Source organism: Piliocolobus tephrosceles, chromosome 11 (genome assembly GCF_002776525.5).
Source record: "Piliocolobus tephrosceles isolate RC106 chromosome 11, ASM277652v3, whole genome shotgun sequence".
Lineage (NCBI taxonomy): Eukaryota > Metazoa > Chordata > Mammalia > Primates > Cercopithecidae > Piliocolobus > Piliocolobus tephrosceles.
The window spans coordinates 123,781,781-123,809,266 of NC_045444.1; the positions used below are offsets into that span (position 1 = coordinate 123,781,781).

General features: G+C 49.9%; 1 protein-coding gene across 4 annotated transcripts in view; it reads left to right on the forward strand.

The window, feature by feature from the left end:
- MLPH (melanophilin) overlaps positions 1–27,486 on the forward strand; it is a 65,805-nt gene that overhangs the window by 18,131 nt on the left and 20,188 nt on the right. For 2 of the 4 annotated variants that reach the window (XM_023228739.3, XM_023228740.3), the window contains exons 3-8: positions 6,763–6,984; positions 7,178–7,290; positions 15,128–15,231; positions 16,506–16,625; positions 21,586–21,790; positions 23,393–23,532. In XM_023228739.3, the coding sequence (XP_023084507.1) occupies positions 6,763–6,984; positions 7,178–7,290; positions 15,128–15,231; positions 16,506–16,625; positions 21,586–21,790; positions 23,393–23,532 (904 nt within the window). The remainder of the gene's footprint in view (positions 1–6,762; positions 6,985–7,177; positions 7,291–15,127; positions 15,232–16,505; positions 16,626–21,585; positions 21,791–23,392; positions 23,533–27,486) is intronic. The other 2 variants (XM_023228741.3, XM_023228742.2) reach the window with 2 other exon arrangements.

The following is a 27,486-nucleotide window of genomic DNA, read 5'->3' on the forward strand; positions in this document are numbered from 1 at the left end:
TCACCTGGTGTCTGTCCTCAAGTGATTTTCTCAGGCATGGCATGGAGTGTGGATTTTGTCTTTGAGGATCTCTGTTCCACTTGGCCGGGAGTACAATCTGAACTCATACGCTTTCCCCTGCAGGCTGTGGGGATGCTGCTACCGGTGGTCAGCAGAATCATCCCGCCCAAAAAGATGTCCACGTCCCGATCCCCCGAACCTGTGAATTCCTCAGGCTATACAACATTTTAGGCTGCCCACCTGCTGGCCTGGGCCTGGGAGATGATCCCGGGTTCCCTGCGTGGGCCCAATGTCATCACAGGGGCCTTGGAAACAGAAGGGATGGCTGATTTTGAAGATGGAGAAAGGGGCCAGGAGCCCACACACCTGAAGCCCTCAAGAAGCTGAGCTGCCAGAAAGCAGATTCTCCCCTGGGGGCTCCAGGAGGGGCCATAGTCCTGCCAACACCTTGATGTTAGCTCAGTGAATCCTGAGTCAAAATTCTGCCCTCCAGAGTTGTCAGGTAATACATTTGCATTTTTTTTATTGTGTTTCTTTTATTTTCTTTTGTTTTTTGAGGTGGAGTTTTGCTCTTATTGCCCAGGCTGGAGGGCAGTGGCATGATCTCAGCTCACTGCAACCTCCACTTCCTGGGTTTAAGCAATTCTTCTGTCTCAGCCTCCCGAGTAGCTGGGATTACAGGTGCCCGCCACCACACCGGCCTAATTTTTTGTATTTTTAGTAGAGATGGGGATTCACCATGTTGGCCAGGTTGGTCTTGAACTCCTGACCTCGGGTGATCCACCCACCTTGGCCTCCCAAAGTGCTGGGATTACAGGTGTGAGCCACCACACCTGGCCAGCATTTGCATTGTTTTAAGCCATGGAGTTGGTGGAGCTCTGAAACGGCAGCAGTAGGACAGGAGCCACTGCCCCACAGCCAGCCCTCAGCCTTGCGGAAGGGCCCCCTGCATGGCCTCCACCCCGCTGGAGGTCGCTGGTTTTTTCCACCATGCTAGTGGGGGTTTTGCCCACCCTGGAACTGAGTGGTCTTGTCAGTCTGTGTAGGCATCTCCTACCATCCAGTGACCCCGCTAATCTGAAGACCCAGCTCTTTCTTTGTTTCTTCTCTCTGGTTGGGAGAGTTTTCCTGTGTTGTTAAGGTGATGGCTGCCTTGGTGGCATGGTCAAAAACTCACTCATGCCCAACCAAGCTGTGCGAAGGAAATACAGGTCTTTTACTTCCCATCTGCTCCTGCTCGTGAGGCCCCAACCCTTGAGCAGCAAGACAGTGCAAGCTTCAGGGCTTCAGATCTCCCAGACTGTACTCACTTACCGGGTCTCTGTTCCTGGCTCAGCTTCTCTTCCAGAGCTCCCCGCAATGCCACTTCTACTCCCCAACCCCTGCTTTTGGCCAGGCCAGAAGCTGGGCCTTGGGAGAAGGGCTCATGACCCTCCCGGTGGCCGGGTTGTTGGGGTCTGCACTCCACACACTGTCGCCACCTCCTTGCTGGTCCTGATGCAGAGTGGAGGGCAGGTCAGCTTGCAGGATGGGGCCGCTGGCTGGTACGCGAAGGGTACTGATTGGGCACCGAGATGCGGATGGCACAAACCACTGAGACCCTGATCCCAGCCACATACCCACGTGCTGTGGCCTCTTCCACCAACCCCAAGCTTCTGCCAGTCCCCTGGCTGCTCCTCATCTCATGCAGTCCTGCTGGAACATGGTCTGAGGACCACAGGGATGTGGATTCCCCAACACCCCGGCACCCAATGCAAGTGGAGGCCCGCAAGACCCTTCATGCAATCTCCTCCCCGGCCTGTGTGCTGGACCTTGGGGACGGCCATAGTGGGGATCCTCCCCTTGCTGTGCCTGCAGGGGTGGCCACCAGCCCTGCCATCCTAGGCTCTCTCCAGTATTCCTGCATGTTGCCACCACACCCCCGTCTGTATTCCACCCCAAGAGGGGCAGAGCAGGGCACAGGTCTGACCCCTTCACCCTGCTTGGCTCACCTCGCCTGTCCAGACCCCATCATAGAAGTGGCCTTTCCTTCCTCTTCTCATCCTGGAAGCGTTTTTCTTCCCTTGTATGTGCCCTTTCCTCAGAGGCTGCTGGGCCTCCCTTGAGGACAGGAGTCTCCCCTCGGCTGTGTTCTGCCCCACCAGTCACAGCTCTGGCTGCGTGTCCCAGGGCCCCCTGGAGGTGGGACTGCAGAGGACAGCAGCAGTCCCTTCCACCCTACACATCCCCGTCTCCAGGGCTCTGTCTCCGCCAGGGGCTCACTTTCTCTGCCTTTGCCATCATCATCTGTCCCATCGCTTAGTCCCTTTTCTCTGCATTCTAGGAGGGGGAGCAAACTTGATTTCGAAATCAGCGGTTCTCAAACCTTTGGGCCTCAGGACCTCTTCACATTTCCTAAATTACTGAGAACCCCAAAGAGCTTTATTCATATGAATCATATCTATTAATATTTACCACATCAGAAATTAAAACTGGGAGTTAAAAATATTTATTTATTCACTCATTTAAAATACCTGTAAACCCCCTATATGTTAACATAAATATAGTTTTTATTAAAAATGAGGTTTTCCCAAAATAAGAGCATGAATAAGGTCAATGGTGTTGTTCTGTTTTTGCAAATCCCTTTAATGTCTGCTTAGCAGGACAGCTGCAGACAAGAACCCCTTAGACACCAAACTGTAGAAGGAAAGGGCTTTATTCAGCTGGGAGCATTGGCAGACTCATGTCTCCAAAAACCGAGCTCCCCGAGTGAGCAATTCCTGTCCCTTTTAAGGGCTCACAACTCTAAGGCGGCCCATGTGAGAAGGTTGTGATCAAATGAGCAAGTAGGGGGTACATGACTGGGGACTGCTTGCACCTGCACCTGTAATTAGAACGGAACAGAACAGGACAGGGATGTTCACAGTGCTTTTCCATACAATGTCTGGAATCTCTAGATAACATAACCGATTAGGTCAGGAGTTGATCTTTAACTACCAGGCCGAGGGTGTGGCACCAGGCTCTCTGCCTGTGGATTTCATTTCTACCTTTTAGTTTTTACTTCTTTTTTCTTCGGAGGCAGAAATTGGGCATAAGACAATGTGAGGGGTGGTCTCCTCCCTTATCTGGAACAATAGAAGACAGCTGAATTCTCTGCTTGCTTCTGCATTCAGTGGGTGATAACACATTGTCTGGGCTGTAGTATTTGAAGAAAATCTAGGCTCATCCAGATATATAATTGAAAAAATGAGCCTTTGTAGATGATAATTAACATTATGTGTTGTTACAGCATGAAAACCCAGCAGTTGGAGTTGGTAGTTTTTTGTTGTTGAGTTTGTTTTTTTTTTTTTTTTTTTTTTGAAGCAAAGTCTTGCTCTGCCACCCAGGATGGAGTGTGGTGGTGCAATCTCAGCTCACTGCAACCTCCACCTCCCGGGTTCAAGTGATTTTCCTGCCTCAGCCTCCTGAGTAACTGTGACTACAGGTGCGTGCCATCACACCTGGATAATTTTTGCCTTTTTAGTAGAGACAGGGTTTCACCATGTCGGCCAGGCTGGTCTCGAGCTCCTGACCTCAGGTCATCTGCCTGCCTCGGCCTCCCAAACTGCTAGAATTACAGGCGTGAGCCACCGCGCCCAGACAGTTGGTAGTTTCTTAAAGGTTAGTTGTGATGTGGAATCTGAACCACATTAGTGAACTCTTCCTTTCCTGTTTGTTGAAACCCATTGGTCTCTCTTGCACTTGAGGTGGATTTTCTACCCCTGTGTGATTTTTGCAACACCGTGCATTAATCATTTGGAAGACTGGCTCACTGAGTTATGCAGACTTCTCAAATGTTGACACATTTCATATGCATCCCAAAAGAGCACCACTTCTGTTACTCTCACCAGCGATCTCATCAAAAGTCTCCTGGTGTTGGAAACTGTCAAGCTCACAGCAGACGATATATGTTTTCCAAAATTCTATTTTGTGCTTGAAAGCTTCCGTTTCATTACTGGCAATAAATACTGTCACTTCTTTTCCTTGAAGTGAGAGTCACACTTCGTTCATTTTTGAGAAAATATCTGCCACGCACCCAAGTCGAAACAGTTCATCTCCCCGTTGTTCTCTCAAGTGAAAATAGTATTTCATAAGAAAAGTTTCTAGCTCAGGTTGCAGTCTGAACAATTGCCCAATCCCATTGATAGAAATATCTGTCACCTTCAACATGCAGCGGTAGAGCTTCCCGTCCTCCTCCAAGCTCATCATGCGGAGTACTCAAAAGACATGGACGGGGGCCACAGTTCAAAAAGACTCATAACTTTCAGTGTTTCATCAAGGTGATCCTTAAATGCAACTGTTTTTTCTTCTCATTTCTTTTTCTTTTCTTTTTTTTGAGACAGAGTCTTGCTCTGTCACCCAGCCTGCAGTGCAGTAGTGCAATCTCGGCTCACTGCAACCTCTGCCTCCCTGGTTCCAGCAACTCTCCTGCCTCAACCTCCCGAGTAGCAGGGATTACAGGGGTGTATCATTGTGCCTGGCTAATTTTTGTGTTTTTAGTAGAGACGGGGTTTCACCATGTTGGCCAGCTGGTCTTGAACTCCTGACCTCAGGTGATCACCTGCCTCGACCTCCCAAAGTGATGGGATTGCAGGTGTGAGCCACTGCGCCCAGCTCCTTTCCTTTTTGATGAAGGATACAGTAACTGCCAGTGCCGTCGGGCCCACTGCCCTGACTCGTGCTAAAGCCCCAGCAGTTTATCCACCATTGTTTTTACACCTTCAGTGCAGGCGTCGAAGAGCAAAGAAAAGGCAAATGATGTCTTAGCATTATTACAAAAATAGCCTTGCCCTTGTGACCCGCCCCCTAAAGGATCTTAGGAACCTGTAGAGGAGAGGTCCCTGGACCACACTTTGAAGACCACTATTGGAAATCTTGGCATCTAATATTCCACGGTAGAAGTTGTGCCCATTGCCCCCTCCACTGTGGGTTGTGATTCCTCGCCACCTCCGTCTTAACCGGTTCGTCTCCATCTCCATCAGCATAGCCGGTGGTGCTCCCATCTCAGCCTGGTTTCCTCCCGTGTCTCCTCTGTCCCTCTCGCTGAGACTATACGTACTTGCTTATGCCCCATTCAGCACGCCAAGCTGACTTGTTTCAAGTCTGTTTCTGATGGTAAGTCACATTCAGGAGGGTCTTTTATTCCTGAAGCTAACTTTAACTTGGAGCCACGTGCCTGGCTTTTGCCTGTTGAGGAGTGACTTCTGGTCAACCCAATAAACAGAGTGCATGGAGTGCTCTGGCCCCATTCACCCCTCAGGATCTGAAGCTCCGGGTCCTGGAGTGGCTGGCAGGTGTCATTTGGCCTCCCCAAATGGAGTCTTCTCTGCCCTCCCTTCCTGGTCTCTGGCTATGAAGAAGGGAAGTTATGTTTTAAAGAATCTAAGGCACAGTACAGTTATCCTTTTCCCCAGTTTCGGCCCCGGAAATATATCAACCTCCAGCTGCTGCCCCAGGACACTCCTGGGCTCTTATGTAAGAGGACTCCTCTGGCCTGGGGTGCAGGGCAGTGCACATGTCTTTGTCTTTCTTCCTGCTGTGCTGGGCCTCAGGGTACTGTTCTGCCTGGATACAGAAGAAGAGGTACTCCCTGGGACACAGGCTGGACAAGCCCTGTCCGGCGAAGGGGTGGCCTCCAGGTTTTCTGGTTGGTGCAGAGCTGGCAAGAGTGGAAATGGAGGGGGTGAGGCCCTTCCCATCTGGTTCCAGGGACTTGTGCTCCTCTCTTTGGGGCAAAGACTTTACCTTGTCAGTGCAGCTTTATCTAAACTGTAGTCTGTGGATGGCGGTAGCCCCCAGATTCCTACAACTGCTTGATGCTTTTTCTCTTGGTTTTTGAAGCTATGACGAGAGCCTGATTTTGTGTCCATCTCAGTGAATATTTTTGTAAATAGTTGAGAGAGGAAAATCAGTGAAGTTCAGCCAATTGCACTTGAAACCGGAGGTGGCCTCCCACTGCCTTGTGGGACTCTCCAGTCTCTTCACCTTTGCCACACTCTGGGTGTCCCCATCCAAATCAGTGCACTTCAGAGTTCTCAGAAGACAATGGCATCTAGTGTCCTTCTTGTTTGTGTCACTAAGAATGGATTAATTTTATCTCGTCTGAAACTGAAAATATTATGTTTGGCAGACATTCTCTGAACTCTAGAACAAAAGAAATGTGTTCATTATCATCTAAGGGTACATTTTCCAATCAGTTCAACTTGGCAGGTTCACCAGGAAGCTGTGTTAGTTAAACTCGGATGGTGTAGGAGAACTGTAGTTTTCCTGAGACTTCTGGGTGCTGGATGATTCCTGCTCTGGAAACACCGAGCCGTTTCAGCCGTGCTCTGGGGGACCTCAACTCTTGCCCCCCTGCTGGAAGAGACCCAAAAATGCTTGATCAGGAAACACCATCTGGCTTTGCCCTCAGGACTCTGTGACCGCCCTGGAGAGGGTGCAGTGACCTGCCAACCAAAATTGGTACAATCGTAAACAGCCACAGAAATGCTTGAATGCAATGTCATTTGTATGAAATTAACGTGTTTCCATTCCAGCCTACCAAAATTGCCCGTTTGAGCTCAGCCCGCGACACAAAGATGCCTGTGTGCCTTTGCCCAACTTTGGGTCACTATTTTCTGCGTAGGAGACCGTTACTGTGTGTGTGTATGTGTCTGTGTGTATGTGTATGTACATGTACACACTTAAAGCCTGTGGCAAAAACAAGATGCCCAACGTATTTCTTGTTTCTGATATTTTTCCAAGGGGGTTGAAGGGCAAGATTAAGAAGGAAAGCTCCAAGAGGGAGCTGCTTTCCGACACTGCCCATCTGAATGAGACCCACTGCACCCACTGCCTGCAGCCCTACCGGCTACTTGTGAATAGCAAAAGACAGTGCCTGGAATGTGGCCTCTTCACCTGCAAAAGCTGTGGCCGCGTCCACCCGGAGGAGCAGGGCTGGATCTGTGACCCCTGCCATCTGGCCAGGTGAGCCCAGGCCTTGAGGTAAAATGATCTTGATAGTTTCTGAATTTGGCATGTCCCTTCAGTGAGGCTAGCTGAAGAAGGGTGGATGCACACATGTGCACGCTTGTGTGTGTGTGTGCATGTGTGTGTGTTATTTATGCAGACTTGTGTTCAGCACTTAGGCGGTGCCATGCGCCTGTGCTTGTCTCTGCAGAGTCGTGAAGATCGGCTCACTGGAGTGGTACCATGAGCACGTGAAAGCCCGCTTCAAGAGGTTCGGAAGTGCCAAAGTGATCCGGTCCCTCCATGGGCGGCTGCAGGGTGGAGGTAAGGAGTGGACAGTGGGAAGGGCTTTTAGTTCCCAGGCATTTTAGGAATATTAAAGCAGGCTCCTTTGGAGTGTGCATGTGTGTGTATGTATGTGTGTGTATGTATGTGTGTGTGTATGTGTGTGCACGTGTGTGTGCGTGCACATGCCTCTCTGTCTCTTCTGCTGCTTTTTTTTATTTATTTAATTTTTATAGAGACAGGCATCTCACCATGTTGCCCAGGCTGGCCTCAAACCCCTGGGCTCAAGCAATCCACCCACCTCGGCCTCCCTAAGTGCTGGGGTTATAGGCGTGAGTCACTGCGCCCTGTGAAATTGTCTCGTTTTTATGTGAAGTGCAAACCTCTGCATCCCACTGGCCTGGTCTGAGTGCCTCAGAAGTCCTGGGTGCTGTTGAAGTTGCCAATATTTGAAATTATATTGTTTTCAAATCTTCAAAGTAAGTTGAGAACTCAAAGCCAAGTTTCTGAAACCCAGCTGCTGATTGCATCACCAGGGTGCTTGTTAATACTACATGTTTTCCAAGCCCTTCTTCCCTGGGACATCTGGTTTGGGGCCTAGACTCTCTCTTTTCAACAAACATTTCACATGAATGGTGATTATCAGGATTTAGAGAAATCTGTTACAATTCAGTTGTTTTCGTCTTTTGAATCCAAGTATTTATTTCATGATGACTTTGAAATCCAGGCAGTAGTCTTAAACTAAACAATCTCTTTGCCTGTAATATCCCCCATAAGGCATTTGGAAGAGATCTTTTCACGGGGAAGGTGGGAGGATGCCAGAGGGTCTTCTGCGTTTGAGTTTGAAGGGAGCTAAACCAACAGTGTTTTTGAGAAAGTTCACCTTGTCCCTGTTACCTGAGTCCAAGGCTCTTGTCACTAAGCCTGGTCAAGCATTTGGGGGCACACCCCCACCAAGCCAGGTGTCCGGGGTCTCAGTGTCCTGGATGACTCCATCTGCAAGGTGAGTTTCTCCAGGGTCACGAGGCAGCTGCCTGGCTCCAGCAGCGGGGCACATCCAGGGCAGGGGCTGTGCTTCTGGATTGGGGCGTCCTTGCCATGCCCCAGCCCAGGCATCTCCCCCAGGCCTTCTTTCTGGAGAGACACCTTATTCATGCCTGTCCCTTAAAGCCCCAAGTTTGATTGGAGAGGCAGAAGGTGGCATAGACACCCTTTGAGCATTCAAGCTCTTGCTGGGCCTGCTGCAGGCATTTCAAGGCATCTTAGCAAATCGTTTAATTTAGGACAGAGGCCGCGGAGAGGCACCCCTGGAGCAGCACACTGAGCAGCACAGGGTGGCTGCACTTCTTGAGTGGTGGGGGTCAGGGTGGGGGCAGGTGTGATAAATCACCCAAACCAGGGCATTTTTAAGAGTAAAAGGAGGCTCTACTGATAACATGCTGCAACAACAGATGTGACTAGGAATGGCCGATGACATGGGGACAGGCTGTCACCCTATTCCTGGGCTGCTTCTTCACAGTGATCATGAAGCCCAGCAGCAAATCCTACCTCCCACATGCACACGGCCAGCCTGGAGCCCACCGAAGGGTCCTCCTGCAGCTGATGGAGCTTGGTCCAGCCTCCAGTCCACCCCTACCAGGCGTAGGGATAGAAACGACACGTAACACTGGGAAAAGCCATGCTGTCAAGCATCTGAGAATGTCAACCCCAGAGGCAGTCTTTAGGGACTGGGGTGGGCTCAGGAAGCTGTATTATTTCAAAGAATGCAGAATGCACTGTTTCAACAGCTCAGCCCAGAGCTGCTGGACTTCACACGGCCGGCTAGAACCTGCCGACTTCAAAATCATCACCACCAAGAGCCAGGAGGTGGCGCTGTGGGGCAGCAGAAAACAGAAAACAGCTGTTCCTTGAACTGGGATTCCCAGCAGCTCCCCCAAGCGCCCACAGGGGCTGCGTTCCTCCCTGCTGGGCGCCTGTAACTACAACATTAAAACAGGGCGCAAGCAAGGAACACAAAAACTGGGAAAGCTGTGCCTTTAAAAAAAAAAAAAAAAAAAGTAGGGTAAAAAAGCTTAAGGTTAATGTTTTGAAACCTGGCCCAGCCAGGGCCTAATGCAGACCTTGTCCAGCTAGTAAGTGGGCCGCTGGGGGTCTTCATTGAGTGAACCTTCAGAGTGCTGGGTGTTTCACCAAGGCCTTCCATAGGAGACCTGGCAGGCTCTGCAGGAGGCAGCCTCGATGGCTGATGGCCAGGAGAGGAAGGGAAAAGCCCTGGACTGGTCGCTGAGCACGCAGTTCCCCCACCCCCTGCCTTCCCTCCCAGTGCCTTTCCGTTTCCCTCGGTGATGGCTTTGCCTGACATTGCAGGCCTCGCCTGACGTCAACACTAAGTTCTTTATACTCATGTGGTTTTATTTTTGTTTTCTCCTCCCTATCAAGAGTGTTCAGAAAATCTCTGTTCTGTGTCAGGAACATGGAAAATCTGTTGGATTTTTTTTTTTTGTAGCATGACTTGATCAGATAGGTAGGATAACGTCGCCCAAGCCCCTGGCCCAAGTGCAGAGTGACAAAAGGGGATCAACACTAAAGGGACCCCTGAGACGCCGGGATACTTACTCTTCACGTTCATCGTGGGGACTGGGGACATCACCCTGACCGGTGGGTCCCCAGGCCCCGGAAAGCCCATTTCCGCATCCCTGAGTGCAGGGGGAGTTCACGTCTTGGGGCCTCTGCCTGGTGGTTTGGGATGCGTCTCCTCAAGGCACTCACTTGTCCAGAGAGAACAAAAATAAAACCAGGTCTGCTCTCTGGCACTGTCATCTGGGCATGTTTGGAGCCAAAAACCTTGACCTTCTGAAAGTTCACTGAAAAGTCATCTTGTAAAAGGCAGATTCATTGGACAAAAAACATAGAAATGTGTTCACCGTGTATACATGGGAGCCTTCAGAATGCAGACCCACAGATGCAGGGAAATTGTCCATTTTTAGGCTTAGGTTCAAGAAAGGACGGACAGCGTGTGGGAAGGGATTATACAAGGCCAGACTACTGCTGATGGGCTGAGTAGGGAACCCAGCAAGGCCTGTTTGTCTACATTCTTCTTGACCTTTTTCCTCCAGGAATGGGGCAGGACCCTCTCTGGGGTGAGGGTCTTATGACCTAAAGTCAAACAAGGAAGGTCAGATAGTTTCTTTTTTTTTTTAGAGATGGGGTCTCACTATATTGCCCAGGCTGGTTTTGAACTCCTGGGCTCAAGCAGTCCTCCCACTTCAGCCTCCCAAAGTGCTGGGATTACAAGCATGAGCCACACATGCCCAGCCAGATAATTTCTTTATGGCTAGATTTTACATAGAAAGTAGAGAGAAAGTCAGAGTGGTATTTGCATGTTTTTTGGCTGACTTTGGGAGAAAGGGATACCGGTTTCTATGTCTTGCCTTGTGGAAGAGGGATTCTAGTTTCTCTACTGGCCTTGGGGGAGAATGGGCCTGGGAGACAAGAGGGCAGGAGAAGATCAGAGAGAAACTTTGCTTCTGAGGCTGCTGCTAAGGCCCTCATTTTGGGGCGCTGTTTTCTGAGCCCCAGAAGCACTGCCAGCCAGGCAGGCATCCGCTGAGTGTATAAAAATAGACCTGCCAGAGCTCAGACACGGGCACCTGCGGGCCCCTTTAAAACCCTTGATAGCTTTTATCTTTAAGAGAAAGATTCCAGTGAAAGAATACACCAGGCTGCCTCTCCCATCTCTCCTTCCACTGGGGAAATTGAGGCCCTCTGAGCCCAGGCAAGCTGCTGGTCCCCTTGACTCACCCCAGCATCTTCCCAGACACTCCCAAATAGGCAGCAAAGCGGTGAATGGCAGTGGCAGCTTCAGGCAGGACAGGCAGTGACAGCATGTGCTTGACACCTGATCTCAGCTGTTTATTATAAAGTCCTTCGTTCAGATTTCAGTTTTTGCCAGTTGGTTGACTGCTTCTATCTCTGTATTATAAATGGAAAGCTGGACAATTAGACGGAATTTTCCAACCCATATAAAAGATCACTGCTGGCTCAGGACAGAGCCTGAGAACCCAGAGCCACCCAAGGCCCAGTGATGGTAGAATTGTAAGCTGGTGTGGACATCACGGAGGAGGTGTTCGGGGGTGGATGAAGGGAGGTGCACAGTGAGGTCTCCATCTCACGGGAGGCTTTGGAAGATGCATCGGTGATTGATTCAGTACATCCACTGAATGCTCGCCAGGTGCCAGGTCCTGGGCTGTCCTGAGGGTAGGGCGGTGGAAGAGCCAGGCCCTCTTCCACACTTGGGGACAGTCCCCACTTGGGGGGGAATGTCAGCATAGCCAGTCCATCAAATAGGGACATTTGTGCCTCTGAAACCGAAAGGCACAAGGGAGGAGCTTCCCGCAAAGGGGCCCCAGGCCCGAGAGATGAAGATAGGAGCTGCGGGGATCACAGGTGGGCCAGTCAGGGAAATGTCTAAAACAGAAACCACACGGTCATTTCATATAAGGAACTGGATCAAATGCTGTTAACGGAGAATGGGAAAAGGAGATACTGAGGTATCAGAGGTCATAACTGCAAGGGTGCCTGCATCCCCCACAACCACCAGGGGTGTGAGCAAAGGGCAGAGGCTGGGAGTAATAGAAACAGGCAGCTCCAAGGAGGCCACCCAGGGATGGAACACAGCCCTCCAAGGTGAGGGTGCCACCAGCTAGTGCCCTTGTCTCAGGGGCCGTGATGAAGCTGGACCAGCTGTCAGGGTCAAGGGAGTGGGGCTGGAAACCACAGGAAGGGGAACATTCCTTCTCCTTCCTTTTCCCACTCCCACTCACTGCGGGCCGAGCCCTCACAAAGCAGCAGACAAGCCAGAGGTGCAGTGTGCAGGGCCAGCTTCCACGTCACAGAGCAGAGAGTGAAGGTGGCTCTGAGGCCACCCCAGGCCCTGCACCCATAGTCCTGCTCCCCTTTGCAGTTGACAGTGCATACTCCAATGCACCAATGCCTGCTTGTTCACACCTATGACCCCTGAGGCGCAGACAGCAAGGTGCAGGCCCCAGGGCAAGGGTGTCCAGGGGCAGCAAGGCCTGGCTGGGCCCAGAGGATCTGACCTCTACAGTGCCAGCTGTGCCCTCAGCAGCCCCTGGAGTAGAAAGGTGGATGGTCCACAGGGCCTGCTAGCTCTAATCCCTGGGGTCTCTTTCCTGAATCACTTGCCACAGTCACAGCACAGGCCAAGCCAAGGTGTGTAGGAGAAAGCAGGGAGAGACAGTGGGTCTAGGGAGACCAGGCCCAGGAGCTCAGTGTGGGGAAGGAGCCCTGCTGGGCAGAGAAAGGAGAGGGGGCATGAGGGCTGAGCCTCACCTCCCTCCCTGCAGTGATGAGGTCAGGCCTGCTGACCAGCAAATGCTATGAGCCTGCAGGTGAAGCCATGTGTTTGGGAGAACATGACTTAGCTCTAGGCCTCATTCACACTCCACAGCTCCAGGGTCTTCCTACTGCCCAATAAGCACAATCCTGCAGACATGGTCAGACCTGTTGGTAACGTTGATTGGTAACATTGGCAACTGATTGGTAACATTGATGCAGAGTAGTGATTTTTACACTGTAATTCAGACCAGTTCTAAGTGATGTTTCGATAGGTCTATGAAAGGCCAGCAGAGAGCCTTCCCTGAATGTTTCTCAGTGAGTGGATGGATTGTGGGAGAGGGAGAGATGGATGGATGGATGGATGGATGGATGGATGGATGGATGATAGGATGGATGATAGGATGGATGGATGGATGGATGGATGATAGGATGGATGGATGGATGGATGATTGGATGGATGGATGGATGGATGGATGGATGGATGGATGGATGGTAGGATGGAAGGAAGAAAGGAAGGAAGGAAGGAAGGAAGGAAGGAAGGAAGGAAGGAAGGAAGGAAGGAAGTTGGCTAAGGTGGTAGGTAAGTGGATGGATGGTAGGAAGGAAGGAAGGAAGGAAGGAAGGAAGGAAAGAAGGAAGGGCGGGTGGCTAAGGTGGTATGTGAGTGTATGGATGGATGGGTGGATGGGCAGGTGGATGGATGGATGGATGGATGATAGGATGGATGGATGGATGGATGGATGGATGGATGGATGGATGGACAGATGGATGGTAGGATGGATGGAAGAAAGGAAGGAAGGAAGGAAGGCAGGCTAAGGTGGTAGGTGAGTGGGTGGGTGGATGGATGGATGGATGGATGGATGGATGGATGGATGGATGAGTGGATGGATGGATGGATAGATGTCTGAGTGGATGGATAAATAGATGTCTGAGTGGATTAATGCATTGGTGGGTGGATGGGTAGGCAGCTGGGTAGATGGGTAGATGGATGAAGGAGGAAGTGATAAGTGGTGGGTGGATGGATAGATGAATGAATGGATAGGTAGGTGGAGGGGTGGATGGGCAGGTGAATGAGTGGATAGATGGGTGGATGCATGGATGGATGGATGGATGGATGGATGGATGGATGGATGGATGGATGGATGGATAAGTAAGTGGATGGGTGGATAGATAGGTGGATGGATGGGCAGATAAGGTGGTAGGTGGGTCAACAGATGGATGGGTGGGTGAGTGGATAGGTGGATGGCTGGCTGGCTGGATGGATGGATGGATAGATGATAGATAGATGGATAGATAGGGATAGATAGATAGATAGATAGATAGATAGATAGATAGATAGATAGAAAGAAAGAAAGATAGATAAGTGGATGGGTGGATAGATGGATAGATGTCTGAGTGGATGGATAAATAGATGTCTGCATGAATGAATGCATTGGTGGGTGAATGGGTAGGCAGCTGGGTGGATGGGTAGGTGGATGAAGGAGGGAGGGATGAGTGGTGGGTGGATGGATACATGAATGGATGGATAGGCAGGTGGAGGGGTGGATGGGCAGGTAAATGAGTGGGTAGATGGGCAGATGGATGGATGGATGGATGGATGGCTAAGTAAGTGAATGGATGGATGGATGGAGGATGGATGGATGGGGTGGATGGATGGATAAGTAATTGGATGGGTGAATTGATGGATAGATGATGAATGGATGGATAGATAGATGTCTGGGTGGATGGGTGGGCAGCTGGATGGATGGGTAGATGAATGAAAGAGAGAAGGATGTGTGGTAGGTGGATGGATGGATGAATAAATGGATAGGTAGGTAGATGGGCAGATGGGTAGGTGGATAAGTGGGTAGATGGGTAGGTGGATAAGTGGGTAGATGGATAGGTGGATGAGTAGGTAGATGGATAGATAGGCCACTGATTGAGTGGATAGATGGATAAATCAATTGATGGGTGGGTGTGTGGATGAAGGAGGGAGGGATGGATGAGTGGGTGAGTGGATGAGCCACTGATTGATGGGGTAGATGGATGTCTAGATGGATTGATGATGAGTGGGTGGATGAAGGAGGGAGGGAGGGAGGGAGGGAGAGAGGGAGGGATGGATGGATGGATGGATGAATACATGGTTGGATGGGCCACTGATTGAGTGGGTGGATGGGTGGATGAATAGATGGGTGGAGGATAGATAGGTGGGTGTGTGGGTGGGTGGATGGATTGATTGATGCATGGATGGATGCATGGATGGATGGGCTGCCTATTGAGTGGGTGGATGAGTGGATAAATGGGTGGGTGGGTAGGTGAATAGATGAATAGATCGATGAATAGACAGGGGGATGGATGAATTGGTAGACGGGTAGATGGAGGTATACATTGCTGGGTGGATGGGTGGGTGAATGGATGAAGGATGGAGGTATGGGTAGGTAGATGGATGGATTAGTGGATGGGTGGGTGGATGGACTGACAGATGGCTTGCTCCCAGACTGTTTGTCCTGGGGTGGAGTCATGCAGGTATCTATTGCAGCTGGGCCTGAGTCAGTCTCTGAAGAGAGAAGTGGAGACAGCGAGCAGACAGATGAGGAAGGAGAACAGGACTCAGAGGCCCAGGCCCAGCCCTTTGGCAACAAAGTAAGTCATCTCCAGTCACCCCCTCCTCAGCCAACTCGATTCCACCCTGCAGCTGGAACGTCAGGTTCTGATTTCCTGAAAACCTTGATGGCCTCTCCACAACTCCACTAGTTCCTACTGCATAAGCACCAAGAATCTGCTGCCCTTTCCCAGCCCTCAGTAGTCTCTGAGATCCTTGGGCACCAGGCAGGAGCAGTGCTTCCACCATCAGAAACCTCAAAAGCAATGTGTGGGGTGAGCAAAGTCTGCTGAGTGTGTGGCCAGAGTCTGGGGGCACACAGGTACAGCGAGTGCAGCACGCTCCTGTAGGGCAGGCAGGGGTCCTGAAGGGCTCTCGGGGGTCCTGAAAGCAGCTGCCTTTGCAACTTTCAGAAAAGTGGACCCCTCAGGCTCTCCTCTGAGAGCTTTTCTCCTTCTGTTGTTTGTTTGTTTGTTTGTTTGTTTGTTTGTTTGTTTGTTTGTTTTGGTCAACCATGAGCCTTGTGTTTCTGTTTTCAAGTATTATTTAACTTATTTTGGGTGGGCGAGACAAACAAGGTAACCCCTGGGTTTTGGGGTGGGATGCAGGAAGTGGGAGCAGCTGGAAGAAGGGGCTGGGTAGGTGAGCAGCGGTTCAGACTTAGACGCTTGGAGAGAAATGGGCCAGTGACATGCAACATGAACCAGGTCTTTGCGGCTGCTGTGAGGGGAATGTCATCCTCTTTCATTTGAGAACATTTGATTCATGCTATTTATGAAGTTCCCAGAATGCTCTCCAGTGCCTGGAGTATTCCCTACAGGATAGAGCAGTTTAAAGAATCAAAAGAATTGTAACGAAATAGGAGTTTAGAGCTAAATGCAGGCTCTTGCATCTAAAGAACAAGGAACTCTCAGGAGCTTGCCCACCTCTGCCTCTCTCAGCCATCGCGCCCCCCTTACCCGAAGCCCCAGGGACCGTCCCCTCTCCCAGCCCTGGAACAGCTTGCATGCCCCCATGGGGGCCCCTGGGCAAGGGCAGGGATTCAACTCAGTATTCCTTCTGCTCAGCCAAGGTTCTGGAGATGCAGATCCCACGTCTGGGTGGGATGGGCACATGGGTACCAACCAGTCATCCCACCAGCTCCCCCTCCAGGCTCAGTCACGTTCGTTCCTAGTGGAGGAGGTGGATGTGCTGGAAGAGGAGCCTGCCCCACCACCCTGGGGGCTGAGTATGGGGTTGGGGAGGTGTGGGGTGTTTGGTCCTCTCCCTCAAGCTAGCCCTGACTTGAGTCTTGTCCTGTCTTGTGCCTGCTAAGAAAAAGCGCCTCCTCTCCATCCATGACTTCGACTTCGAGGGAGACTCAGATGACTCCACTCAGCCTCAAGGTCACTCCCTGCACCTGTCCTCAGCCCTTGAGGCCAGGGACAGCCCACAGGTCAGTGAGTCCTCGTGTCTTTCCCCTGCCCCTCCCAGGAACCTGGGTGGCAGGTGCTCAGGCCCCAGGTGAAGGATAACACTCTGGAAGCAGTGTCTGATGGCCGCACAGTCCCACTGGCTCCCAAGGCATGACAGGGCAGGGGACCCTTGTGGGAAGACAGGATCCAGAGACCTCACACTCACTCAGGATTAGCATGTCTGGAGATACTGGGCAGGCAGCTTGGAGAAGCAGGAGGTGATGCAGGGCCCTGAGGCTGGACAGATGAGCTGGTGCCCAGGGATCAGTGTTTGGCACAGAAATAAGGCAGAACCCCCGAGACTCGGGAGGGCAGGACAGAGAAAGGCATCTGAGGTGGAGTCAGGCAGGGCCTGCCATGATGCCTGCATCTCCATCTTACTGGGAGGGGAACACACTTTATCGCCCAAACCAGGACAGTCCTGTGATGCCGGCAGCTATTGATGATCACACCTAGACACAGGCATATGTAGTGGCCATCCAGGTGAACAGGACCTGTGGCTGCCTTACTCATTAGCTGTGTGGCCTTTGTCCCTGGAACCTCTTCAAGATGTTCATTAGTGGTCGTTGCTGGTTGATCATTATTCGTTAGTATTTATGTTGCAATTGAAATTACTCAAGATAATAGATTAGATCATTAGGAGTAGGATTAGAGGCCGGGCACGGTGGCTCAAGCCTGTAATCCCAGCACTTTGGGAGGCCGAGACGGGCAGATCACGAGGTCAGGAGATTGAGACCATCCTGGCTAACCCAGTGAAACCCCGTCTCTACTAAAAAATACAAAAAACTAGCCGGGCAAGGTGGCGGGCACCTGTAGTCCCAGCTACTCAGGAGGCTGAGGCAGGAGAATGGTGTACACCCGGGAGGCGGAGCTTGCAGTGAGCTGAGATCCGGCCACTGCACTCCAGCCTGGGCGACAGAGCGAGACTCCGTCTCAAAAGAAAAAAAAAAGGAGTAGGATTAGAAGGGATGGGATAAAACAGGAGAGAAAGTAGAGTGATTAGGCCTTTCTGAGTAGATACAGTAACGGAGGCTGAAATTTGGGTTTGTGTAAAGGTCTTTGGTATAGTTAAATTAGGTCAAGAAGTGAAGCCAGATTTTGGCTTGTGAATAGGCTTGAGTTGGGGGTTGTACAGTGAATTGTGGCTGAATAAAATCCTAGTATGTTGGAGAAGTTAAGTATCTGTAATGGATGTTTTAGTTTAAGGTTATTAGTTATGAGATTAAGCTCCATTGCTAGCAAGAAGCCTAAGGTGTTTACACCTAGGGCTGTGAGCTGCAGGTGGAGTGGTATGGTTGTTTAGGGGAATGAAGCAGGAATAATACTGTTGGTGATGAGGAATCTGGCAAGGATGCTGCCAATTGTTAGGCGCTTAACTGAGTTAATTAGGAAGGGGTTATTTTCATTAATAGTAACCAGAGTTGTGAAGCAAGGTTGTCCTATTAGAGTGAAGAAAATAGTCAAGATACTATAGACAGCTGTTAAGGAGGTGGCAATAAGATAATAGAAAGGGCTCAGGCATTGGGTATGACGTGCTTGTGGTTTCAGTGATGAGGTCTTTGGAGTAAAAGCCTGTGAGGAAAGGCATACCTGTCAGTGCAAGGCTGCCAGTAACAAGGGAGGAGGAGGTGAGGGGTAGAGTCTTGAATAGCCCTCCTATTTTGCGGATGTCTTATTCATCCATCATTGAGGTTGTGGATGATGGACCCTGAACCTAAAATAATATAGCTCTAAAAAAGGCATGGGTGCAGATGTGAAGGAATGCTAGGTGTGGCTGATTAATGCCAGCTGTGACTATTACAAGGCCTGGCTGACTTGAGGTGGAGAATGCCACAATTTTTTTAATGTCATTTTGTGTTAGAGCACAGATTGCTGTGAATACGGTAGTAACAGCCCCCAGACATAAGGTAAAGGTTTGGATTGATAGGTTATTTTCTATTAAAGGGTAGAAGCGGATGAGCAGGGAAACTCCTGCTACAACCACAGTGCTGGAGTGGAGTAGGGCTGAGAGTGGGCTTGGGCCTTCTACGGCGGATGGGAGTCAGGGATGGCGGATGGGAGGCCCAGTTGGGCTAACTTTGCTGCTGCTGCTGCTAAGAGAATGCTAATTCATGGAAGGGGTTGGGGGTGGGGTCTAGACCAAATATGTGTTGAAATTCTCCTGTGTTGGAGGACAGGGGGAACCATGCTATAGCTAAAATAAAGCCAATATCGCCAGTGCAGTTGTACTGGACTGCTTGAGGGCTGCGGTATTAGCATCTGCTCGGCCGTACCATCAGCCGATTAGTAAAAAGGACATGATTCCTACACCTTCTTATCTGATACAGAGCTGGAAGAGGATGTTGGTGGTAACCAAAATGAATATTGTGATGAGGAAAATAAGTATTTGAAAAATTGATTAATGTTGAGGTCTGAGTTTAAATATCATATTGAGAATTCTACAATAGATCAGATAATGAAGAGTGCTGCTGGGATAAATACTGTGGAGAAGTGGTCTAGTTTGAAGCTTAGCGAGGGTTTGAGAGTCTGGATTGTCAGTGTGAAATAACAGCTTCTTGGTCTGTGTATATAAACGTCGTTGTAGGGATGACTCTAACGATGAAGGCACATGCGATAGATGGTTTTATGTAATTTGGGTATGAACCTTTTTTGCAGGGGTTGGCTAAGGTAACAGTAATTGGTAAGATTAAGGGGATTAGGGCTGTTATAGCAGGGAAAGAATTCATGTTTGTTATTTTTATTTGGAGTTGCACCAATGTTTTTGGTTCCTAAGACCAACGGATGACCTAATCCTTTAAAAGCTGACAAAACCATGTTGTTAGACATAGGGGCATGAGTTAGCAGTTCTTGCATACTTTCTTGGTAGGTAAGAAGTAGCAGGCTTCAATTGTTAGATCCACAATCTAATGTTTCGGTTAAACTATAGCTACAGCATGCAAACCCCATAATAATTTTAGGGTTTAAGGATAATAGGAAGATGGGCACAAGATGTATAAGTATTCATGTATTTTCTCGTGTAAAGGAAGGTTTAATACTGTTAATAGACAAGTGTCCCTCGTTGTGTCATGATTAGCATATATAGGGAGTAAAGGGCTGTAATTAGTATATTAAGTCCTATAAGCATAATGGTGATATTTGATCAGGAGAATGAGGCCATAGTCACAAAGTGTTCTCCTACTAGCTTACTGACAGGGGGTAAGGCAAGATTAGTAAGATTTGCTAGACGTCATCAAGAAACTACTACTGGGAGCAGTGTTTGAAAGCCTCGGGTAAGTAATATGGTTTGGCCTAGGATTAAAATGGTAACTAGTATAAGGGCTGTGCTGGTTATTGGTGTCAGGTGGCTTGTTTGAAGGGCTCATGGCAACAGTAGTAGTAAAGCGATCCCTAAGTCGAACAGGAGGAATGTGATGGCTACTAGGAAGAATTTTATGGAAAACGGGAGGCAGGCAGAGGCTATTGGGTCAAATCCTCATTCATAGGGGCTAGATTTTTCTATATAAATATTAAGTTGTGGGAACCAAAGTGTGATTATTATTAGTAATAGGGCTAGTAAGGTGTCAGTTACTAGGACTAGTGTCAAGCTGATTATTTTTGCCCTACAGGATCATTTCAAGGATGCTGTATTAGGGTTTTCTTAGAGAGACAGAACTAATAGAAAAGGAGAGTTTATTAAGTATTAACTTACACGATCTCGAGGTCCCACAATAGGCTGTCTGAAAGCTGAGGAGCAAGGAGAGCCCAGTCGGAGTCCCAAAACTAAAGAGCCTGGAGTTCGAAGTTCGAGGGCAGGAAACATCCAGCACAGAAGAAAGATGTAGGCTGGGAGGCTAGGCCCATCTTTTCGCTTCACGTTTTTCTGCCTGCTTTATATTCACTGGCAGCTGATTTGATGGTGTCCACTCGATTAAGGGTGGGTCTGTCTTCCCCAGCCCACTGACTCAAATGTGAATCTCCTTTGGCAACACCCTCCCAGACACACCCAGGATCAATATTGCATCCCTCAATCCAATCAAGTTGACACTCATTACTAATCACCATAGATGCTGTACCTGGAAGGCATGAGACTCACAGGTAGGCAGTAAAGGTAACTATGGGCACAGAGCCAGGCCCAGGCCCAGGCCCAAGGCCAGCTTCATAGTGAACTGTTGAACTCCATTCCCAGCATCCCCTGGGCACATGCGGTGCTGAGCCAGAGTTGGGGCGGGGCTGGGTCCACCCAGGGCAGTCTGAAGACCCCTCCAGGAGGAGGGAGAAGCAGGGTGGGTCCTGGAAACCAGCAGCCAATTGGTTTCCGGGCCACAGGTCCTGCTCTAACTGGAGGCTGGCCTAAGTGTGCATTGCCTCTGGCCTCCACCCCCCACTCACAGTCAAACTGGAAGGGGGTTGTGGCATATTGCTTCTTGAAGCCCTCAGCACCTCCTTTCCTTGGGGACAACGATATAACACAGAGACCCCTCTGCTGGAGGGATGTCTGGATTACAGCCAAGGAGCTGCCAGGAAGCCCCAACCCACCTTTCTGATCTTCAAAGATTAAGGTGTACATAGTTAGTAACAGTGTACCCTTCTCCCAAAAATATGAACTTCCCTGCCCACGTCCTCAGGACTTTGGTCTCTAGGGGAGTCTGAGCCCCTGAGGCTGTGTCAGGAGAGTTTTGGTCCCCTTGTGTCATGCCTGGCCCAGGATGTCATTGGGAACCCCAACATTGCACAGACACAGGCAATAGGCAGTCAGTAGGCAACGAACAGGCAATATATGCTTTAGCACAGTCTTCGAAATTAAAGAGAACCGAGTAGCAGGGGCCAGCATGGATGGGCGTCTAGTGCTGGGTCAGTCAAGTGCCTGGAAAACCTCAGAACTTGGATTGAAAGACCCACATTCCAGGCAGCGGCCCCTCCTAGTAAACCCTGCAGAGAAGGCTGACAGCCCCATGTGCTTAGTCCCTCACAGATGAGTCCTGCTCGGAGAAGGCAGCCCCCCAGAAGGCTGAGGGCCTGGACGAGAATGACACTGGGGCCTCTGGGTGCCAGCGCCATCCAGAAGAGGAGCCGATGAGCATCTCGCCTTCTGGACATGGCGCCCTCCCTGAGCTCTGCCCGCCTGGAGGCTCCCACAGTATGGCCCTGGGGGCCGCTGCTGCACTCAGTAGGTGCCCTTGGCCAGGGTCTTCCTGATGGGCTTGGCATGGGGGAGCGGGTCACTGAGAAACAACCCCAACACCCTGACCTATGCCTTCACACGGGCTGATTTGAATGGCCCCTTCCTTTGGCATGATTGTCCAGGACATGCAGTCCCAGCAAACGCCGTGGACACCTGCCCTCCCTGGGATATGTGCTTCCCTGTAACTCTCAGAACTTCCAGCACAGGAGGTGGCCAGCCCACAGCTACCTGCTGCTGGCTGGGGGTGGGACATGCAGGCCTCCCTGAAATGACTAGAACCACTGGCCAACCGGCCAACCATCCTGGTCTGGGCAGGATGGGCATCTGGGCATCGCCACCACTGGCCCACAGTCGGCTCAAGGCTGTTGCTCAGGAGATCTTCAAGCGCTGAGAACCTAAATCTACTCGGCTTAACTTTGTCAGTTTTGCTTTGAAATGAAATCCCCAAATCTCTGTCTTTTCTGGTAGCCCGAGGGTGTATGTACCATAGGTCCAGGAGTTCAGATGTCCCATCAGAGCAGGAGCAAGTAAGATCACAGCAGCAGCCAGCTTCCCCCAGCCACAGTGAGTGGCTGCGTGCGGGAAGGCTGTCTACTCTCCAGCTTCCCTCTGCATTGTATTGAAGGGACCATAATCTCATGGCCCTCATGCTGACGGGGACCTTGGAGGCTTTGGGAGGAAGGCAGGGTTCTACATTCCCCCAAAACAATGAATAAATGAATCTACTTTGGCCAAGCCACAGGATGCAGACCTGGACAGCAGTTTTATTTCCTCTGTGATCTCAAGTCCTCTGAGTACGTGGACAGGAGGCAGTCTGGGGGATAGGCCAGGAGAGACTGCATCGTGCTGGGAGAACTGCCTCGGAGTTAGGCAGTTCTGAGTTTGGAGCCTCAGTCTGCCAGTCTGTTTCACTGGTTCTCACACACATTCTTTTTATATATCAGCCTCTCAAATGGGGAATGTCTTACAGTGAATGCAGGAAGAAAGTCTTAGTGAATGTGGTAACAAAGGGGTGTGCTTGAGTCTCACTGACAGCACTGTCTCTCAATTGTGCAACATCCAATCTGCAAAGTCTGAGATTCAATGAGATATGCTGTGCTGTTAGAGCAAATTGCTTAACCTTCGTGCACGTCAGTTTCCTCATTGTACAAAAGGGGTTAATAATGTCTAACTCATCCCATTGTCATGGGGATTAAATGAGGTCGCTGAACCTGCTTGACTACATAGCAAATTATCACAAACCTAAAATGTGACTTGAAACAACACAGTTATGATCTCATCGTGGAATCTGGTGTTATTTGCAATTTGAAATTGAGAATCATGTTACATTTGCTTTTCAAACATGCAAAGTATGTCCACTCTTATCCCCACCCGCACTGCCAAGCAAGGGCGTCTTTTTTCCCGAAGATCTTTGTGGCCGTGGAATCTGCCCCATTCTTACTGTGACTTTAGAACCTCAGCCCCGTAACATGAACATCATTACGTCTTCATTTTCTTTGAGCTCTCATTTTTCTTCATTGGACTAAACATGTCCATCGGCTTTCAGCTTTTCACTCTAAGTAATTCAAACTCACTCTTGCTCCGAAGGGTCAAATGTCATCAGGAATGAGCAGCTGCCCCTGCAGTACTTGGCCGATGTGGACACCTCTGATGAGGAAAGCATCCGGGCTCACGTGATGGCCTCCCATCATTCCAAGCGGAGAGGCCGGGCGTCCTCTGAGAGTCAGGTAACAGTGGCTGGAAAGACTTCTGTCTTGTCATTTCTTTGGGTGGAGTCTTTTTACTTCCACACCAAGTCACTTTAGAGAAATCGCAGCTCTTAATACTTTCAAACTATGAAATTGCACAAGCCTACTTAATGGAGATACGTCATCACAGTATTTTTTATGGAAGTGAATTCACCTAATAGAAAATTAACCATCTTAGTATGGCCATTCCCCAAAAATTAAAAATAGAGTTTCGCTATGATCCAGCAATTCCACTTCTTGGTATACACCCCCAAAAATTGAAAATAGGGACTGAAAAAGATATTTGCATCCCTGTATCCATATTATTATTTGTAATAACCAAAAGATGGAAGCAACCCGAGCTTCTGTCCATTGACAAGTGAATGGATAAAAAAATGCAGCATGTACGCAGCACTGGGTATTATTCACCCCTAAAAAGGGAGGAAATGCTGACACATGCTAGACCATGGATGAACCTTGAGAACACTGTGCTAAGTGAAATAAACCAGTCACTCTGGACAGATACCATATGGTTCCACTTCATCTGAGGTTCTCAGTCAAATTCATAGAGACAGAAACCAGAATAGTAGTCAACAGGGCCTGGGGTCAGGGGGATGGGGAATTAGTGTTGAATGGGCAGAGTCTCTGCTTTGCATGATGAAAGGAGTTCTGGAGATGGACAGTGGCGACAGTCGTACAACAATGTGAATGTACTTAATACCTTGAAAATGGATAAAAGGGTAAAATTTTATATCTATTTTATAATTTAAAAATTTGAAAAAAAGGAATATTTTATGGAATTTAGGGGAAAATAAATAATCTTATGTCTTTCAAAAAATTTACTATTTATTTATTTATTTATTTATTTATTTATTTATTTATTTATTTTTAAGATGGAGTCTCCCTCTGTGGCCCAGGTTGGAGTGCAATAGTGCAATCTCAGCTCACTGCAACCTCCGACTCCCAGGTTCAAGTGATTCTCCCTCCTCAGCCTCCTGAGTAGCTAGGAATACAGCTGTGCACTACCATACCTGGCTAATTTTTGCATTTTTAGTAGAGATGGGGTTTCACCTTGTTGTCCAGGCTGGTCTCAAACTCCAGACCTCAGGTGATCCCCCCACCTCAGCCTCCCAAAGTGCTGACATTACAGGCGTGAGCCACCGTGCCTGACCAAAAAATTTACTTTTAACGTGTACAATTCAGTGACAGTACATTTACAGTGTTGTGTAACCACCACCTCTCTCTAATTCCAAAAGAACTTCACCCCCGAAAAAAACCCATACCCATGAAGCAGTTATTCCCCAGTCTCGCTTGTCCCCGGCCTCTGACAACCACCAGTCTTCCTTCTGTCTCAGTGGATTTGTCTATTCTGGACATTTCATGTAAATGGACTCACAGAAGGACATCTGGCCTTTTGTCACGAGCTCCTTTCACCGAGCATAATGCTTCTGAGGTCCATCCATGCTGTAGCACATATGGGTGCTTCATTCCTTTTCATGAAAATATATATTTTATACTCGATCAAGTATGATATATTTTACAAGAGGAGGAAATAATCTGTCAGCTATGTGAAACCCTTAGCAGGCTGTATTATTATTATTTTTTTCAGATAGAGCCTTGCTCTGTTGCCCAGGCTGGAGTGCAGTGGAGCGATCTCGGCTCACTGCAACCTCCACCTCCTGGGTTCAAGCAATTCTCCCACCTCAGCTTCCTGAGTAGCTGGGATCACAGGCACCCGCCACCACGCCTGAATAATTTTGTATTTTTAGTAGAGATGGGGTTTCACCAGGCTGACCAGTCTGGTCTCAAACTCTTGACCTCAAGTTATCTGCCCGCCTTGGCCTCCCAAAGCATTGGGATTACAGGTGTGAGCCACCATGCCCAGCCCCTTGGCAGGTTTTATATAGGCATCAAGAAACTCCACTCATAATACTTAACACCTGTTAAATTAATAAACTCACTCACATTGTAGACATTAACTTATGAAATAATTCATCACAAGATTTAAGTGCTCTGAGTTCCGCGTGCTGCGTTTAAATGATGATTCTGTTGAGTTAGCTGATTTCAATTTGAGCAAGTTCATGTTGCTGGGGGAAAGGCAATCTTGTTTCTTCTGAGAACATTATGGCCACTAGATTCTTTAAGGCAATGAAAGACACAGGCTATTAATGTCTCTGATAGAGCCTTGACTCCAGCAATGTAATCACAGGATGGGGGCTGTTCTGTAACTGATGACTCTTGAGGCACAAAACCCAGAGAAGGGGAAGTGGGGCTGCTCTGAATGGAGACGGGAACCGCAGTTTCACCAAGGCTGGTCTCAGGCACATCTTCTGGTGCCTGGATGAGTGTAGGTCCAGCTCCTTGGGCATGGTGATGCCTGGTACAGAGCCCCTCCTCCCTCCTCCTGGGAGAGCTGGGGAAGGGAACGGCTCTGTAGAGTTTCCCTTTGGGCCTGTGGGCTGTCAGGAGGGAGGCTGAGCCAAAGCCTTGTCAGGAAAGGTCTGGAAGCAGCAGGGAGGCAAATGGTGCACGGCTGGGGTTCTCAAGGGGCAGGCGAGGTGGGCGGGGCACACACAGGCTGCTCTGCCCGGTCCAGGGCTTCTCCAGCGCCCGGGCCCTTCGGTGCACGGGACGACCTGAGATGGAGCATCACCCAACTCTTCAGCCACAGGGCTGCAGATTCTCTCCCAAGGCCCTGGCCTACACTGTGGCAGTCCCTAGACCAGCACTGGCTCAGGAGTGGGCAACAAGGAGAAGTGTGCAGTGGGCCCCGGGCTTTTCTGAGCTCTCATTCAGCAGGAAATCTGTCCCGTGGCTGTTCTCACAGGGCCAAACCTTCGCGTGCATGATAGGTGGGGGCTCCTCCAACCTCCTGTCACTTTGCTTCTGCACCCACAGAAATGATCTGCCGAAAACGAGCACCAGAATTTCAAAAAGAGCCTTTCTTAGCATGGCAATATGGGGAATCGTAGGGGTCTGGGTTCTAAAATTGGGCTAGTGTCCACGGGGCAGAAGTGCGCGGTTTCTGAATTCAGCATCTCTCCGGAGTCGGTGCCCTCAGCTGACTTTTTACTGTAGTGTCATCTGGAAGCTTCCTCAACCCTGGGTGGAAGTTTCTCCTGCACCAACTTCCTTGAGGGCCCGCCTAGTCTCTGAAAGAAGCACCCTTGCCCCGAGCATAGCCGGGCATGAAAGGCCCTGAGAAGGCCTGCATGAAGACTACTTATGGCCGCTTCACCCACTGGCCCCACAGTTCCTGAGGCATAGAACTCCTTTGATGTAACAGCAAGCAAGGCCCTGATGCAAGGAAGTGTCCTTTCACTCAGATCAGGGAGTGACTGGCTTGGGCCCTGCAGTTTCTGTGTCCCAGGAGGACTTGGAAGCGGCAGGTGTGCTGAGCCCTGGCAGGGACTCGGAGCAGACCCGGTGCCGCAACATTCACGCCACCGCCTGCGTTCGCAGATCTAGTTCTGAAACATGGAATACGCACAAGTCGGGCAGAGCAACTTCATTACTCACAGACAGGCTGCGCGGTCCCCAGGCTCAGGGAAGCTGCAGGGAGGGTAGAGTCTCGGCTGCAAGTGTCCTGTGTCATGCGGCAGCTGGGGGACCCCAGAAAGCATTCCTCTCTGAGTCTTATACCCTGGGAAACTGGGATCACTGGGCAAAGGATATCCAGTTCTAGAGCTCTAGACAGTCCAGACAGTTCTTCCTTGTATCAGAAAGAGGCTTTCTTGGCACATTCTACAGTTATTCTGAGAAAAGAGGAAGAGCTGACTCAGCCAAGTCCGTCCAGGGACCTGTGGCTGCAGGGGACAGTGGAGGACCAGGGCGGCCAGGATAGAGACATCTCTGGTGTGACCAGGATAGAAACCTCCCCAGTGTGGCCAGGATAGAGACCTCCCCAGTGTGGCCAGGATAGAGACCTCCCCGGTGTGGCCAGGATAGAGACCT